Source organism: Hypanus sabinus, chromosome 1 (genome assembly GCF_030144855.1).
Source record: "Hypanus sabinus isolate sHypSab1 chromosome 1, sHypSab1.hap1, whole genome shotgun sequence".
Classification (NCBI taxonomy): domain Eukaryota; kingdom Metazoa; phylum Chordata; class Chondrichthyes; order Myliobatiformes; family Dasyatidae; genus Hypanus; species Hypanus sabinus.
The window spans coordinates 106,095,309-106,113,987 of NC_082706.1; the positions used below are offsets into that span (position 1 = coordinate 106,095,309).

The 18,679-nt window shown below is 45.7% G+C and overlaps 1 protein-coding gene across 5 annotated transcripts in view; it reads right to left on the reverse strand.

Annotated features, from left to right (window-relative positions):
- Window positions 1-18,679, reverse strand: part of bbs9 (Bardet-Biedl syndrome 9) — a 396,619-nt gene that overhangs the window by 376,911 nt on the left and 1,029 nt on the right. For 3 of the 5 annotated variants that reach the window (XM_059973612.1, XM_059973602.1, XM_059973581.1), the window contains exons 2-3: window positions 7,802-7,917; window positions 7,080-7,230 (exon numbers count right to left, since the gene is read on the reverse strand). In XM_059973612.1, coding sequence (XP_059829595.1) covers window positions 7,080-7,230; window positions 7,802-7,907 — 257 coding nt within the window. In that variant the 5' untranslated portion in view covers window positions 7,908-7,917. Of the gene's footprint in view, window positions 1-7,079; window positions 7,231-7,801; window positions 7,918-15,658; window positions 15,732-16,509; window positions 16,621-18,679 lie in introns of those variants that run through there. The other 2 variants (XM_059973585.1, XM_059973593.1) reach the window with 2 other exon arrangements.

Here is an 18,679-nt window from a genome sequence, read left to right on the forward strand (position 1 = left end):
AAAAGTTTTGACACATTGAAGCAGTTGGTTACCAATGCACCAGCACTCAAGTTCTATGATGTCAATAAACCGGTGACAATGTCTATGGATGCCAGTTCGGAAGGAATAGGAGCTGTTATACTGCAGCATGGGAGGCCTGTGGCATATGGATCACGAGCACTTACAGACTGTCAACACCGATATGCTCAAATCGAGAAGGAATTACTTGCCATAGTTTATGGGTGTGAGAAGTTCCACCAGTATGTATATGGCAAAGAAATCCAGGTTGAGAGTGATCATAAACCACTTGAGAGCATCTTCAAAAAGCCACTTCATCAAGCTCCTATGAGGCTGCAAAGGATGCTTCTCAGGCTACAGAGGTACACCTCAGTCACCTATAAGCCAGGAAAAGAACTGCACATCGCTGATGCTTTGAGCCGTGCTTACCTCAGAGCAAAAGGAAGAGTTGCTGGGAAGAGAGCTAGAGGTCAGCTGGATTACACTTCAGCTACCTATTTCTGAGGAGAAGTTGAACATGTTCAGGAAAGTGACTGCAGAAGATCCTGAAATGCAAATGCTAAGAGACATTCCAATGAATGGATGGCCAACAGAAAGATGTTCCTAAAGAAATACAGAAATACTGGACATTTAAAGAGGAAATTAGCTATGCATCAGGACTAATGTTCAAAGCGGCAAAACTCATAGTACCAAATCAAATGAGACAGGAAATGCTCAACAGAATTCATGAGTCACACCTGGGGATAGTGAAATGTAAAGAAAGAGCAAGGGACATTCTCTATTGGCCAGGTATGTCAGATAGAAAACATTGTGTCTCAGTGTGCTGTTTGTAATGAAAATAAAAACAGCAATCCAAGAGAGCCTTTGCTTCCCCATCCACTACCAGGAAGACCATGGGAGAAGCTTGGTACAGATCTCTTTCACTACAATGGTGCAGAATATCTGCTTTGTGTGGACTACTAATCAAAATATCCAGAAATCACCAAGTTAAGTGACACGTCCAGTCAAGGTGTCATTACTGCAATGAAGTCGACATTTGCAAGACATGGTATTTCAGATATTGTCGTCAGTGACAATGGTCCACAATATGCCAGTGGTGAGTTTAGAGAGTTTTCAGAAAGCTGGGAACTTCAACATGTTACTTCCAGTCCTGGGCACGCTCAGCCTAATGGACAAGCAGAGAGAACTGTACAAACTGTGAAGAACATGCTCAAGAAGGCACAAAGCAGCACCAGTGACCCGTACATTGCTCTGCTTAAATACCGCATCACACCGATTGAGGGTGTGGTGTTCTCTCCTGCACAGCTGTTGATGCGACGTCGTCTGAAGTCCAAGCTGCCAACATCCACAACTCTACTGACTCCTGAAAGTAATGCTCAAGTACACGACAAGCTAAAGTACAAGCGAATAAAGCAAAAGAGCTACTATGACAGACATACAAGACAGTTACCAGATCTGCATATAGGTGAAAATGTCAGAATACAGAGAGGAGACACTTGGCAGCCAGCTGTGGTTGTGAACAGGCATCAGCAACCAAGATCCTTCATAGTTCGTACGCTGGATGGAAGAGTCTACAGGAGGAACAGGAAGCATCCGCTGAAGACAGGTGAGAGGGTGTTTCCACGTACAGATACACAGGACATTTCCACGGATACATACATGGAAACAAACGACACCAATAGTGAGGGGTGTGATGAAACCCCACAACACAATGATGGTGAAAGTTCAGTGCAGACAGACCGAGGTTACTCAAGAAACTGACTCTGAAGGACAAGCACAGTCACAGTTCTATCACACAAGCTCTAGGAGACAAGTCAAACTTCCAGCTAGATACAGAGACTAGATCTACCTACAGTCTCACATAGTTTGAGACAAAATCACACGTTATAAGTTCCAAGGTGTGAAATAAAAGGTTTATTAGTCTATGTTAGTAAAATATACTGCTGTTAGTATTGTAAGATACAATGTAGAATACAGTATAAGTTAAGATTTTTATTAGTGTATGTCATGGCTGTTGTAATGTTACAAAGTTATACCTAGAGGCATTGTTTTGGTAATTCACAGTATTGTAAAAAAAACTTGAGAAGGGGGATGTATTGTATTATGTGAGTATTCATAAGTCAGACTGCGTATGATGTCAGAACTGGGGGTTTGTAAAATGGAAGTCTGGTGAATAAACGTGTGTGTTTAATACTGCGGTGTCCGAGTCACATTAATGCTACATGGCCTGGTCTGAGCAGTTAGAGCCCCGTGGAGAGAAGCTGGGCCATCATGTGGCCTCCCTCCTGAAGGAATCAGGGTTCCCCAAAGCCAAGGGGAGTCAAAGGGGTGCCTTCTGGTTGTTTGCGCCCTTGCTGAGACACCAGGTTATAATTACTGATCACCTGCAGCACTTGTGTGGTCAGACAGGGAAATTGAAGACCTCAGTCAGCATTGTTGCACGCTGAAGGAAGCAGCACAGGCTGTTCAGGTCCGAGCCAATGACCTTCAAGTTAGGGGAACTGAACTTGCCTGTCGCCACATAAAACTTCAGCAAGCCAGGGCAGCCCGTTGGTCTGGCTGGCAGCCGGACCCATTAAAGATTCGAGCCTTATCCAGTGCGGCGACAAGCTGGACGCGTGGCTGGGGGATGGGGACATCTGGCTGGATAGTGACGACGAGGGGGTGCCCGAGGAGCCAAGGTCCCACAACCACCCTTCCCCCTTCTCACCTGAGCTCCAACATGCCCGACCCGTCACCACACAGTCCCAGGTTCACCACAGGGAGGAAGTGAACAAGTGGGAGACGCTCGGACCTTCCCCTAGTCACTCCGAGACCACGGAGACCAAGGACTTCTCCCCCAAGGAGCTGACCCAACTGGCGGATCAGTACTGCCAATGACCAGGCAAGCACCTGGCCGCCTGGCTGCTCCAGCTGTGGGACATGGGGGGCCCCAACCTCAGCCCCTACCATCAGGGGGCAAGTGCCCTGGGAAGCCTCTCTAACCATCAGAGCATAAACAATGTGCTGCTGGCACCACAAGCAGAAATCAGCGACGGCACAACCCTGTGGGATCGGGTAGTGACCACGGTACGAGCTCGCTATCCCACACTTCTGGAGTGGGATCTACACGGGCGCCTGCAATGGGGTACCGTCAGTGAGGGCACCCAGGTTATCAGGGAATGGGCACTGGTCAACGGCATCTATCAAGGTGCCTGCGATCGTAACTTCCTTGAAAACACACGAGTGACCGGTGCCCTAGCAGGATACTTGGTCATGACCGCGTGCCCCGATCTGAAGTCAGTAATCCTGCCCCTCATGGCACCAGCCAGCGGTAGGACCGTAAAGGATGCCATTACCCTCCTGGAGGGATCAGAATATATGCAGAGGGGGCACCTACACAGGTCCGGAAGACCGAGTCAAGAGCCCTAGACACTATCCCTCTCAGATATACACGCAGGCAGCTGTACACGGACCTGCTGCACGCAGGGGTGGATCACAACAATATAGGTGGCATCCCCACCCCCAACCTATATGCCCTGTGGAAGGAGCATTGCAGGGGTAGACTAGTTACAAAAAGACCACCCACACTGAGCCACCCTCTGCGCCTCCCCTACCTGAAACTGTCTCGAAGGCCCTCGAAGCAGAACTCAGACAACTCGTCAGGCAGGAAATGTCCCACCTCCACCAGCAAAGTGCCTCACCCCCGGCGTGGCAGCCCTCTTCCCCCCTCCCATAGGATGAAGGCCAGGGCCCCCTGCACATTTGCTCTCTCGCCCTTTCCCGCCCGGGGGACCTGAGGCCACATATACCCGTCGCAGTACATTGGGGAAAGGGGAACACACAGAGGTGGACCTGAGGCCACATATACCCGTTGCAGTACACTGGGGAAAGGGGAACACACAGAGGTGGATGGCGCTTGTCGACACAGGCGCCCTGCACACGATTATCCCAGGCAATCCTGCCTTATGGAGGGGTATGGACATGCAGATAGAGGGATTGGAGGGGCACCCTCTTACCCGTCAGGGAGGTCCCACTTCGCCTAGCCATAGGCAACCATTCCCCCAGGCGTGTACAAGTCCTTATTACCGCCTCCCCGGCATGTATCCTCGGGATCAATGTTTTAAAGGGACAATCACTTGAAACAAACAGGGGCAAGTTCACCTTCGGCATCGCGCGAGCCACTATTGTCATCGGGGCGGCTAAGTGGGAGCCAATTGTTATTCTCCTCCCCCCTCCCCCCAAATCATCTGCAACAGTCAATACAGAGTGCCGGGGGGCGCCAAGAAATCGCAGACTCCATCCAAGCCCTGTTACGGGTGGGAATTATTAGAACCGCTGCCTCGCCTTTCAACAGCCCCATTTGGCCCGTCCGTAAGAAGAACGGCTCCTGAGAGATGACCATTGATTATAGGCAATTGAACAAGGCTGCACCCCACCTCGCTGCCGCTGTACCCAACATTGTCACCCTTACTGAAGACATCGCAGGCCGTCCCCATAAACCCTGATACGCTGTTGTCGATTTAGCGAATGCATTTTTCTCGATTCCCCTGCACTCAGATAGCCAAGACCAGTTTGTCTTTTCTTGGGATAGCCGACAATACACATTTAATCGCCTACCCCAAGGCTACATTCACAGCCCCACTATCTGCTACGGCCTTGTCTCCCGCGATTTACACAACATCCAATTCCCACTGGAGATTTCGATTGCACATTGTATAGATGATGTTCTTCTCCAAGGTCCTTCTGAGACCATTGTGTCAAAGGCCCTTCACATGCTAATCGAATCCCTCAGGGGATGGGGCTGGGCCACTAATATGGAAAAGATACAGGGCCCCAGCCAAGGTGTCATTTTCCTCGGAGTACATTGGAACTCCGGGGACAGAAGCATACCCGATGCCACTAAAAATAAAATTTTAAATTTTGCTGTCCCCTCGAATAAAACTGACACACAGAGATTCATAGGGCTCCTGGGCTATTGGCAGTAGCATATACCCCACTTGACCATGCTTCTCCGGCCACTCTATAGGGTCTCCAGGAAAAAATTCACATTTCTCTGGGGGCCAGTGGAACAGGCTGCCTTTGATACAGCGAAACTAGCGGTGGAACAAGCCATGCCACTTTCTTCCCGCCAGGCGGGTCTGCCTTTTGAGTTACAGGTCTGAGCAAGTGAGATAGTCACCGAGTGGAGCCTCTGGCAGAAGACCCCAGGGCGTAGAGACCCCTCGGTTTCTGGACTAAGTCCCTACCTGAAGCGACAGTGCACTACAGCCCCTTCGAGTGCCAGCTACTAGCCTGCTACCTGGTGCTCCTCGCCACAGAACACCAAACAGGCATCGACCCTGTCGTCCTTCACCCCCATCTCCCCATAATACGATGGGTCAAGTTCCCCAATTCTACCCACAAGGAGGGTCGTGCCCAGAGGTCCTCCATTGTCAAGTGGAAGTGGTACATTGCCGACTGGGCTAAGCCCAGTCCTGAAGGGGTCAGCCACCTCCATGAACAAGTCATGCCCCGGACATCCCTGAGGTACAACCCTCCCCAGCATGTTGGGGTCAACCCTTCGATTCCCTCGACCCTGACAGCAAACTGCACGCCTGGTTCACAGATGGCTCCAGCCGCTGGAAAGGGGGTAAACAATTTTGGAAAGCGGCAGCACTCCATCCCGTCACGGGTAAAATTTTAACCACAGAGGGGGAGAGGGGTTCCAGTCAACCTGCCGAGCTGGCAGCAGTAGCCCTCACCCTTCAAAACACTACCGGACCGGTCCACATCTGTACTGACTCCTGGGCAGTAGCTAAAGGCATTGCAGTGTGGATGGCCCAGTGGCAAGACATGGGGTGGGAAATACACAGACGTCCCCTCTGGGGACAGCACCACTAGCGTTTCATTTGGGACCAGGCTACCCACAGAAAAATTTCTGTCCACCATATGGATACCCATACCCGGAAAGATAATGAAGAGGCAACATTTAACGCTGCTGTGGACCAGGCTGCCCAAATATCATCTACCACCACTTCCACCCTGACATAGACCCCAGTGCACTAGCTGCATGGGCACACCGCAAAGGTGGCCACTTAGGGGCCAATGGCACACAGCACTGGGCTGAACAATTCGGTGTCGCCTTGACACTCGATCAATGTGAAACCTCTGTAGATAACTACCCCATCTGCCAGCAAGTCAAGCCACCGGACTGGCCAATAGGGCCACCAGGCCACATTTGTCGCGGCACGGGAGCGGATCTGGTATGGCAAATGGGCTATATTGGACCACTCCCGCCACAGAATAAGAAGAAGTATGTCTTCACGATGGTGGACACATACTCGGGTATCCTGTGGCGGTGCTCTGTGAGAGGGCCGACCAGAACGGCATCATCAGAGGATTACAGCACCTCTCCTCTCTCTATGGGGTCCCATGGGAGGTACAACCCGATCAGGGCTCACACTTTACTGGGACCAAAGCCCAGACCTGGGCAGCTGAGGCGGGGATCTCGTGGCAGTTCCATATACCCCACCACCCCCAGGCATCAGGCTTAATTAAAAGAATGAACGGCCTGCTCAAAGAAAAAATTCACACTCTGACACCCTCTTGCACGCTGCAGGGGTGGCTAAGTGTCCTTCAGCAGGCCGTTGACCAGTTAAATACACGGCCCACTAGCCAAGGGGGATCCCCACTGGCCCACCACCTGGCACAGTCTGCACTTAATCTGCAGAAGTGACACTGAATATCCTGCTTTATACTATTTCCATTTAGGCTTTTGTCTTGCATCTCACATCTCCCCACTATTTTCATTCTAAAATCTCACCACTCTTCCTCCAGTTCTGATCAAACCATCAACTACAGCATGTGCATTTTAGTTGTTTTCTGAGCAATGGAACATGGCCAATTTCCCCTACATTAGTTCAGGACACTGCAACTAATTAGGATTTTCCTTACCCTCGTAAATAATCAGACATGGCAATGAGCTTAAATACCCCTCTGTGGAAATTATGTTTTAGAAATCCATATTCCCAAGTTCTTAAAAAAGAACACTATTACACTTGTTTTCAACATTGGCTATAAATGTAACCCTTCCCACTCTACTCAGTGATGTATCTACTTACGAGACAAATTTGCCAACCTCCACCTGTAATATTGGATCCTGTAGCTGAACTTCTAGAATTAATTCTTCTGGTTGAAGTGCTGCTCCAGGTTTGGAAGGTTCTGGAGAATAGATGCGTAGAATTCCTTGATAACTGCCAATGATGATTTTATCTGGAGAACCAAGCAGAACAAAATTAGAGTGCATTATTTGTTCCCTTAAATACATTAAAGTAGGGAACTGGTTATTGTTCCCAAAATCATTGATCATTATTGTAATACTGATTTTCAAAATGCTCAAGATTCAGGTACTCCTGGGCAACAGAACAAAGAACCCAGATTTAGCTGCCTCTAATCACCAACTAGCACGTTAAGATTAAATGGCCTTTTTTAAATGTTTAATTTGTGATTGGGAAAGGTCAATCACAAAAATGAAGCAATTAAGTCTGGAGTGTCTTTCGTTTACCTTTTCTCCAAAGAAACCAGGAGGATTCATAAGGCCCACTATATAGATTTAACTGACACAATAAATACAAAAAGATTGTTTGCGGGTAAAGGGAGAGTCACTCAGCATGTAGAGTTTGCCCACTTACCCACAATCAAAATGGGATAGGGGAAGGAAGAATTTATTAGAAAGGTCAACTACAAGAAGAATCTACAGCCAGCAAATACCTCTACTTTAATTATAATACTCAATTTCATTTGCTGACAAAACTCTAGTGAAGTGAACTTCTTTCACACTTACCACTTTCAGTGTTGTCAACATTAGCAACACATAAACATCCCTGGTCAAATTCCTCCTGCTCGCCCACAGATGTGGACCACCAATCTCGAGCTTTAAACAAAGACATCTTCTACAACCTGAAATCACCAAAGCAAAGAACTCAGATAGCTGAAGCGCATGATTGTTAGAACTGACACAGGAACACAACTGAACTTGCACATAGTCAACATAAAGACAATCAAAATTATGAAATTATTATGAAATTATTAGGCCATTCGGCCCTCCAGGGCCACTCAATCATTAAATATGATCATCCACTTCAGTACCCTGGTCATACTTTCTCCTTACATTCCCTTTAGTATTACCAAATTTATCTACCTCTTTTTGGAATATATTTGATGACTTGGTCTCCATCTCTTTCTGACATTGAAAAACCTTCTGGATGACATTTCTCCTGACTCCTGGTCTAAACATTATAGTCCATATTCTGAATGAGCTCAAAGCCATCTATTTTTGCTTTCACCATCAAAACAAAGAGGAACTATCATAGCTTCCCACATTCCACAATGATACTATGATTTCAGTCTCTGAAGACAAAGGGTGAGCAACGTTCATGAGGGCAAACCCACGACTAGCGTCAGCCCAGATGGGATACCTGGCCAAGTACTAAAGACCTCTGCTGACCAACTCGCTGGTGTGTTCATGGAGATCTTTAATCTCTCACTTTAGCAGTGTGTAGTACCCACCTGCTTCAAGTAGGCTTCAATTATACCAGTGCCTATGAAGAGCATGGTGATCTGCCTCAATGACCATCAGCCAGTAACATTACATTTACAATGAAGCATTTTGAGAAGTTGGTGATGAAACATAACAACTGTTGCCTGAGAAACGACTTAATCTGCTCCCAAATTGCCTACCGAAGCAACAGGTCCACAGTAGATGCAATCTCACTGGCTCTTCGCTGAACCATGTGACATCTAGACAGCAAAGATGCATACATCAGGAAGCTCTTTTATCGACTACAGCTCAGCATTCAATACTATCATCCCCTCAAAGCTAATACCTTCTCCCAGTGTAGAGTGCCTTCTGCTTCAAAATATTCACCATTGTTCCAGTACCAAAAAAGAGCAAGGGAACATGTCTGAACAACTGATGTCCAAATTATTTGGCTTCTTGTACTTTGGCTTTTTGTTTTGGGGGAGTTGGGAGAGAATGGTCTATTTCAGCCTGAAGGGACTTGACCCTTATAACCCCTTGTAGAGTAAGGGCTCGAAGGGTTGGTATTTCCCTCTGGAAGGTCCTGACTCTTAGATTGACTTCCGCACTTGACAGAGAATGTTGGTGTAGATGGTATGATCAGTAATAAACAAATGCTTTGATAGGCTGGTCAAAGACTACATCTGCAGCATGCTACCACCCACACTGGAACGCCTACAATTCGGCTACCGACACAACCGATTGACAGATGACACATTAGCCACAGCTCTACACACCGTCCTTAAGCATCCTTTTTCTCCAGATGTGTATGTGAGAATGCTGTTCTAGGACTACAGTTCAGCATTCAACACCATAATTCCCTCCAGGCTCCACAAGCTCAGAGAACTCAGCCTTCATCCTGCCTTGTATAGCTGGATCCTGGACTTCCTGTCAGATTGCTGGCAGCTGGTAAGAGTGGGCTGCCTCATCTCTGCCCCTCAACACAGTTGTCCCTCAGGGCTGAGTACTAAGCCCCCTCCTTTACTCTCTATATACCCAAGACTGTGTCGCCACCCATGGCTCCAAGCTGCTAATTAATTTTATTGACAACACTGCACTGATTGGCCTAATCTCAAATAATAATGAGGCAGCCTATAGAGAAGTCATCAGCCTGACACAGTGGTGTCAAGAAAACAACCTCTCCCTCAAAGTCGCAAAAACAAAGGAGTTGGTTGTGGATTACAGGAGGAATGGAGACAGGCTGCCCCCTATTGACATCAATGGATCTGGGGTCGAGAGGGTGAACAGCTTTAAGTTCCTCAGCATAAACATCACCAAAGATTTCACGTGGTCTGTACCTACCAGCTGTATGGTGAAAAAGGCACAACAGCACCTCTTTCACCTCAGACAGTTGAAGTAGTTTGGTGTGGGGCCCCCAAATCCTAAGAACATTCTATTGGAGCACAATTGAGAGCATCCTGACTGGCTGCGTCACTACCTGGTATGGGAACTTCAATCGCAGAACTCTGCGGAGAGTGGTGCAGACAGCCCAGCACATTTGCAGATGTGAACTTCCCACTATTTAGGACATTTACAAGTTGAAATGTAAAACAGGTGTGTAAAAAGGGCCCAAAGAATTATTGGGGACACGAGTCACTCCAACCAAAAACTGTTCCAGCTGCTACCATCCAGGAAACAGTACGGCAGCATTAAATCCAGGACCAACAGACTCCAAGGACAGCTTCTTCCACCAGGCCATCAGACTGATTAATTCATGCTGAAACAATTGTGTTTCTATTATCGACTGTCCTGTTGTACATGCTATTTATTATAAATTACTAAAAATTGCACATTTAGATGGAGATGTAACTAAAGATTTTTACTCAAATATATGAAGTACGCAAGTAATAAAGTTATAGAAACATAGAAAACCTACAGCACAATACAGGCCCTTCGGCCCACAAAGCTGTGCTGAACATGTCCCTACCTTAGAACTTCCTAGGCTTTACACATAGCCCTCTATTTTTCTAAGCTCCATGTAGCCATTCAGGAGTCTCTTAAAAGACCCTATCGTTTCCGCCTCTGCCGCCGACAGCCCATTCCACACACTCACCACTCTGCATAAAAAAAAACTTACCCCTGACATCTCCTCTGTATCAAATTCAATCTACAAGTTTCAAGACCTTGGCCTCAATACCTCCTTCTGCAATTGAATGCTGGATTTGCTCAATTGCAGACCCTGTCTGTTCGGATTGCCAACAACGTCGCCTCCACAACCTCCATTAGCACTTGTGGCTTAGCAGAGCTCCAATGTGTGGCTTAGCAGAGCTCCAATGCCATATTTAAGGTTGCTGATGACACTGTTGTTGTAGGCCATATCAAAGGTGGTGATGAATCAGCATACAGGAGGGAGATTGAAAATCTAAGTGGGGTCATAATAACAACCTCTTAATGACAGCAAGACCAAGGAGCTGATTATAGACTTCTGGAGAAGGAAATCAGAGGTCCATGAGCCAGTCTTCATCGGAGCATCATGACTTTAAATTCCTCTGTGTTATTATTTTGGAGGACTCATCCTGGGCACAACACAAATACAAAGAAATCACAGCAGCACCTCTACTTCCTTAGGAGTTTGCAGAGATTTGGCTTACTTCTAGAACTTTGACAAACTTCTATAGATGTGTAGTGCAGAGTATATTGACAGGATGCAGCTTAGCCTGGTATGGAAACAATGCCCTTGAACTGAAAATCCTACAAAAAGTAGTGAAACAGCCCAGACCTTCATAGATAAAACCCTCCGAACCATTGAGGGCATCTATATGAAATGCTGACACAAGAAAGCAGCATCCATCATCAGGGACCACCAGCACCCAGGAAATGCTCTCTTCTTACTGCTGCCATCAGGAAAAAGATACAAGAGCCTCGGGACTCATACCACCAGGTTTAGTAACAGTTACAACCCCTCAACCATCAGGCAAAGGGGATTACATCACTCAAATTCATTGTGCCCCATCATTAAAAATGTTCCTACAACCAATGAACTCACTTTCAAGGACTCTTCATTTCATGTTTTCAATATTTATTACATATTTCTTATTCTATTTGCACAGTTTGTTGTTTTCTACACTCTGGTTGGATGCCCTAGTTGGGCAGTCTTTCATTGATTCTGATATGGTTATTATTCTATAGCATGCTCACAAGAAAATGATTCTTAGAGTTGTATATAGTAGCATATATGTACTTTGATAATAAATTTACTCTGAACTTTGATATTATGAAGGTGAGTCTCTTGGTTCTGGAGTCCCTACTGACTGGGAACAATTTTGTCATTTAGAGTTCAATTTTCTTTAATACACACAAGGTAGACTGTTACAGTCTTTTACTAGGGTAGTGGAATCTAAAACATGAAGGCACAGGTTTGAGAGGGGAGGGATTTAATGGGGATTTGAAGGACAATTTTTCCCCCACACTGAATGTACCAGGTATATGGAATGAGCACCTGAAGGAAATGGCAAAGTACAAATACAATGCTTACAAGACATTGAACATCTGCACGTATAGGGAAGGTTTAAGGAGTCAGGGACAAAATGCAAGCACATGGTACAAGCTCAGCAAGGCACCTTAATTGGCACAGACAAGTTGGGTCAAAGGGCCTGTTTCAATGCTGAATGCTAACTATGATTTTATGATTCTAACTCACCAAAATTTCTTTGACACAATCTTCCAAATCCACAATCTTTAACTGCAAGAAGGACCAAAGCAACAAAAGCATGGAAATGTTGTCTCTTGGAAGTTGCTCTCCAAGCTACACACCATTCTAACTTGGAAACATATTGCTGTTTCTTCACCATCACTGGGTCAAAATCCTGGAATGCCCTACCTACAGCCACCCCCCAGCCTCTTATTCCATTCTCCTCACCTGCCTATCACCTTTCCCCTGGTGCCCCCCTCTTCCCTTTCACCCATAGTCCACTTTCCTATCAGATTTCTCCTTTTCTAGCCCTATGCCTTTTCCACCTATCACCTCCCAGCTTTTAGCTTCATCTCTCCGCCCCCCCACCCACCTGGCTTCACCTGTCACCTTCTAGTTTGTCATCCTTCCCCTACCCCACCTTTTTATTTTGGCACCGTCCCCCTTCTTTTCCAGTCCTAATAGCATCTCGGCCCAAAACTTCAACTGTTTACAGTATTCATTTCCTTAGATGAGGCCTGACCTGCTGAGTTCCTCCAGCATTGTGTGTGTAATTTATTTCAGACTCAGATTTACTTATTACATAGTGTATTCAAACAAACAGTGAAGTGTTGTTTGCATTAACCATCACACCCCCACAAACTGCTGGAGGCAGCCCACAAGTTCCTCCACGCATTCCAGAGCCAACACAACATGCCTACAATGTTCAGCAGAACACAAGCAATAACAACAGAACAAACTCATTCAGGGCAAAGAGACTCAGCCCAAAACATCAACTGTACTCTTTTCCACAGATGCTGCCTGGCCTACTGAGTTCCTCCAGCATTTTGTGAGCATTGCTATAAGAAACTCCTTTCCAACCTATCCCATCACACACAGACAGGCCTCCAACCCCAGGACAGACCACCTCTGGGCCTCCCTCCATATGAGGTTCTCAGAATTTTTTACTTTACCTTAAGCACCAATATAAATGTAAAACACAAAATATAAGAGAAATGATATACCTCTGTGCTAACAACTGAACAGGCTACACATTTTATGAATAAAACTAGCAGCTGAAGCTTATCAGAACATTGAAGTTTATGAAGCCCAAGTATCAAACTATGTTTGATAGCACAACTTGAGAAATTTAATAATTTTATACAAATATAAAGTACAATATTAAAATATTCATTGATTTTCTCTAACAAATATAAAATACTTTCATCTGATTCAGAGCATTATTAGCATTACCTGCTTGAGTTAGTCTTCAACCACTTTTCCATTTTTGTAAAAAGCAACAGTAACTATCTATAACACCAAAATCTGACATAAACCCATTAAACAATGCCCATGACATTTAAAAACCTCCATGCTACACACCAACACATTCCTCAAGCTTTTATACAAATACCTAACAAACATCAGTCTGTCCTGAATATACTGAACAAATTAGACACTGAGGTAGACAACTCTGAAGCTTTCCAACCATCTGGGGAAAGAACTCTCTCTTAGCCTTAGATCAAATGAGATAACCTATTGTTCTTCTGCCCAAACATCTTCAAATTGGTCTTGAAATACTGCAAACCTAAGTTACACTAACTCCAAATCTTCCTCAGACAGGGAAACTTAAATTGTACAAAATATGTTATATCATAACTCCTGTACTACCTCAGCAGAACTCCCATGGTCCCTCCTGGTATTCATAATTTCCTTCTTGAGTTCTTTCCTGGCTCCTTTATAACCTTCAGAGGCTCTGTTCAAACCTAGCTTCCCTAGCTTTACTTACTGGCCCTTCTTCTTCTTGACTAAATTCATCACCTCCCAAGGTTCTTATACCTTGCCAGCCTTGTCCTTCCTTTTGACTGAAACATACCTGCCCTGTTCCCTATGCAGTTGGTCTTTAAACACCCTCTACATCAGGTGTGGATTTGCCCAAAAGCAGCTGTTCCCAATTAACTCTCCCTAATTCCTACCTAATGGTCTCATAATTTGTCCTGGTCCAATTTAATACTCTCCTGCAAGGTCAATACTTATCCTATCTTAAACCTTAAGGAGTTGTTGTAGCCATCCCCGAACTGCTCACCCACTGAAAGATCAGTCACCTGACCAGACTCATTACCCAACACCAGGCCCAGTATAGCTCCATCCCCACTGCTCTTGTTAGACTATCTACATATTGATTTAAGAAATCCTCCTGGATGAAACTAACAAATTCTGTCTTATTTAAACTTTCTGCACTAAGTCCCAGTGACAACAACCCTATTGTTTACACACTTTTCCTTAATCTACCTGTATATCTGTTCCTCAGTGTCCCAGTAGCTGAGGGGAGGGGATCTGTAGTACAATCCCAGAGTGATTGTACCCTTCCTATTTTTGAGTTCGACCCATATAGCATGTGAATGAACCCTCCATTTTGTCCCATTTGGGTGCAACTGTGATACTGTCCCTAATTAGTAGTACCACTCCCTCACCCCCTCTTTTACCTATCTTTTCTATACCATCAAAATCCCAAGATATTAAGCACCCATTTCTGTCCCTCTTTCAACCACGTCTCTGCAATGGTCACAACATAGTTCCATGTACTGGTCCATGCTCTAAGTTAATCACTTTTACCTGTAATATACCTAGCAATAAAATACACACTTCAAACTACCCTTTCCATCATATCTGTTACTTTGCTCCTTCCTGGTTTTACTGGCCCTAACATCTACCTTCCTCTCCATCCCTCTACTTTCTGACCTAGAGCTCTGGTTCCCATCCCCCTGCCAAACGAGTTTAAACCTTCCCATGTGTAACCCCTGGGTCGCCTCAGGCTCGCTCAGCTCATTCTCGTCTAGGGGGAGCAGCCTTCGGCCCCGCCAAACTGGGTAATCAGCTGGTGTGGATGCTGTGTGATGTCCCCGCCTTGCCCAAAAACAGACAGTACACCATATGCGATTAAATGAGTACAATTTATAAAGGTTACTATAACTAAGTGATTAATAACGATACAGTATATATGAAGAGAAAATTAAAGAAAAGGCGCCAAACTTATCAAAGTCCAAACCACTTCGTGCACAGCCGTAGGAGCTCAATTTCTGAAGTCTTCTGGCCACCATTCGATCCCCTCCGAACTCCTCGACTCGCAGCTCAGGACCCTCCGAACTCCTCGGACTCTCCAAACAGTTCAGGACCCTCCGAGTGGTCAACCAAGCACATCTAGCTTCATTCCCCCCACCCCTCCTCGGAGAATCTCCCGGCCTCGGACCCCCCTTTGGGGTCCGATCCTCGCCCAGCTTAGAGCATTGCGTCCTCTCTCTCGACCCTCTCGCGCCGATCTGCCCAAAAGCCCGTCAACAAAAGCTTACAGACTCAGAAGAAAGAACATTAATCCCCATTTGGTTTACAAAGGAATACCATTCTCGTTATCAGTAAATTAGCATTCCTGCTAGTTAACAAAAAGAAGAAACCCTCTTTACACATGTAACATGAGCGAACCTCCCGGCCAGGACATTTTATGTGCAACCCACCTCTCTTGTACAGGTCACCTCTGCCTCAGAAGAGGTTTCATTGATTCAAGAACCTGAAACCCTATCCCCTGCAACAGTTCTTCAGCCACTCATTCATCTGTATTGTTATCCTATTTCTGTCCTGGCTAACATATGACACTGAGAATAATAGATAACACCCTTGGAAATCCTGTTCTTCAGTCTCTTGCCTAATTCACTTATACCCACTACGCAGGGCCTCTTCTCCTTTTCAACCTATGCCATTGGTGTCAATGTGCATCACAATTGCTGTCTGCTCATCCTCCCCCTTAAGAACATTCCTGGACCCTAATTCCTAGGAGGCAACACACCTTCTTGGGGTCTCTATTGCTGCCACAGAATCTCCTGTGTGTCTCCCATCACTATCACACTGCCTGATGTTACCCTTCCCTGCTGTGCCTCAGAGCTAACCCCTGTGCCTCTGGCCTGGCTGCTACTGCAGTGCCCTGATTGGTTATCCCCACCAGCAGTATCCAAAGGTGAATACTTGTTGCTGATGGGAACCTCACACTAACTGCTTACTCCCCTTACTTCTCCTGGTTATCAGCAATCTACTACCTGAAGCTGCACTCTGGATGTGACCACCTCAATAAAAATTTCATCTATGAGGTTTTCAGCCTCCTGGATGGTCCGAGTACATCCAGCTCCAGTTTCTTGACCTGGTTAGTCAGAAGCTGAAGTTGGGGGCATTTCCCACAGATGTAGTCATCAGAGAAACTATTAGGTACACTGCAATCCCACATCTTACAAGAGGAATATTCCACCACCTTAACTATCATCCTGTCTGCAGTGAGTCAAGATCCAACGATTTACAGACAACAAAAAAGGCTTACCTGTTCTCACCTGTGCCTCTTCTCTGAACCCTTTGGGTTTTGCACTCACCTAGGTCAGCCTCTTCTCGCCAAGCTTGTTACACCTTTGGCTCTTACTTCTCAAGCCTAGTTCTACAATCAATTGAAATGATACCAAACAAAACAGCACCTTTAATCTCCATTCCCATTCTGACACACATCTTAATTTCACATCCCATTCTGATATGTCTATCCATGGCCTCCTCTACTGTCCACACTCAGGTTGGAGGAACAACACCTTATATACCGGCTGGGTAGCCTCCAACCTGATGGCAAGAACACTGACTTCTCTAAATTCTGTTGATGCCCCTCCTCCCCTTCTTACCCCATCCCTGATATATTTAATTGTTTTTTTCCCCTCCCTTTTTTTTCTTTCTCTTTCTGCCTGTTCTTCTTCCTCTGGTGCTCCCCTCCCCCTTTCTTTCTCCCTCAGCCTCCCGTCCCATGATCCTTTCCCTTCTCTAGCTCTGTATCACTTTCGCCAATCACCTTTCTGGCTCTCAGCTTAACCCCACCCCCTCCAGTCTTCTCCTATCATTTCGCATTTTCTCCTCCTATGTTCAAATCTCTTACTATCTTTCCTTTCAGTTAGTCCTGACGGAGGGTCTCAGCCCGAAACGTCGACAGCACTTCTCCCTATAGATGCTGCCTGGCCTGCTGTGTTCCTCCAGCATTTTGTGAGTGTTACCCTCTGCCTGTTCTTGCCCAAGCCTGCTGAGCCAAAGCTTGAAAACTCTAACACTGGCCTACTCCAACAATGGGTGCTCCGCTTACACCCCAACTCTTTTTATTGGCCTTTGCCAAATGCCTGATAGACCACCACAATCGAACACCACCTAAAGGCCCCAAGCTCTTTTTAAACCAAGTCTGCCTCTCCCACAAGCGAGTGCTCATGATGATTGAAGGCCGCTGTGAGCTTTGTTTTAACTTTAATATTGGTTTATTATTATTGTACCAAGATTTGGTTCCTTAAGGTTGTTATAACTGGGAGTGGACAAGCTCCCACTACCTATTAAATGCTCCCAATGACGTGCCCTTCAGATAGTCTCTGTCAACTAAGTCCAGCTTCTAGGCTTCACATGTGGCTTAGTACTAAGCCTGGTGCAACTTTGACTGACAGGAGAGTAGAAGAAGGGGCAAAGGTGGGTTACTGATGCTTTAAAACTTTGGGCAGATGGGACTCGTCAGCCGTGATTGGCAGCTCATCAAGAAGGAAAACTCTGATCTCAAGCCTCTGCTGCCTTGTGCCTATATCATGGGGAAGGATTTGAGAGTAAACCCCAAGGAAAAATCCTAAGGCTGTCATGCATTGAGTTCAACACTGACTGGCAACTCCTGTGACACTGCTGATACCAAACTGTACCTATCAGTTTCTGCTGATTCTTTGGTTTCATCAGATGCATGGAGAGGGTGAGCTTGCTACATGGACAAAAGCTTGCTCTTCATATCATACTGCCCAGGCTTGTGTATCTAGACAACCAGGACACAATATCCGGGGTCAATTCTGACCAACGGAGGCCTTTGACCTCAACCAAGATATAATGAAAACTTGTCAAACAGAATGCAAGACAAGCTTTTAATTTCTTCCAAGAACTAATGTTAGGTTACCTGGTCTGTAGTTCCCCATTTTGCTCACTCTCATTTCTTAATTGTAAGCTATTTTCTATCTTCCAGAATTAACAAATATTGAGAAATAGTCACTAACACATCCATGTCCTCCACATCCACCTCTGAAAAAACTTGATGATGTAGGCTATTGGGTCAGGGAGTGTCAACTTTCATCCCCTTGATTTTCCAGCATCTCCCTTCTTGGGACATCAATCATGTTCCAAATTGTTACTTGAATTACTGCTCTATTTATTATGTCCTCCACAGCTATGGAATTGAACTTCAGTTAATACTCTGAAATTTGGAAAGAAAAACGTGATCTTAATAAGGATGACTACAAAACGACTGGAATGTCATATAAAGCCATCTAGTTCCCTCCTGTTAGTTTCTTTCTTGAAGGACATTAGACCATGCAAAATCCCTTGATCTATTTTCTGCAGACTTTGCAAATGAAAACAGAGACGATCATGTCCCAACATGCAAAAAGTCCTCTTCACCATCACCCCAGCTATCAAGCTAGATTTGGATAACTAATGACTCAGTA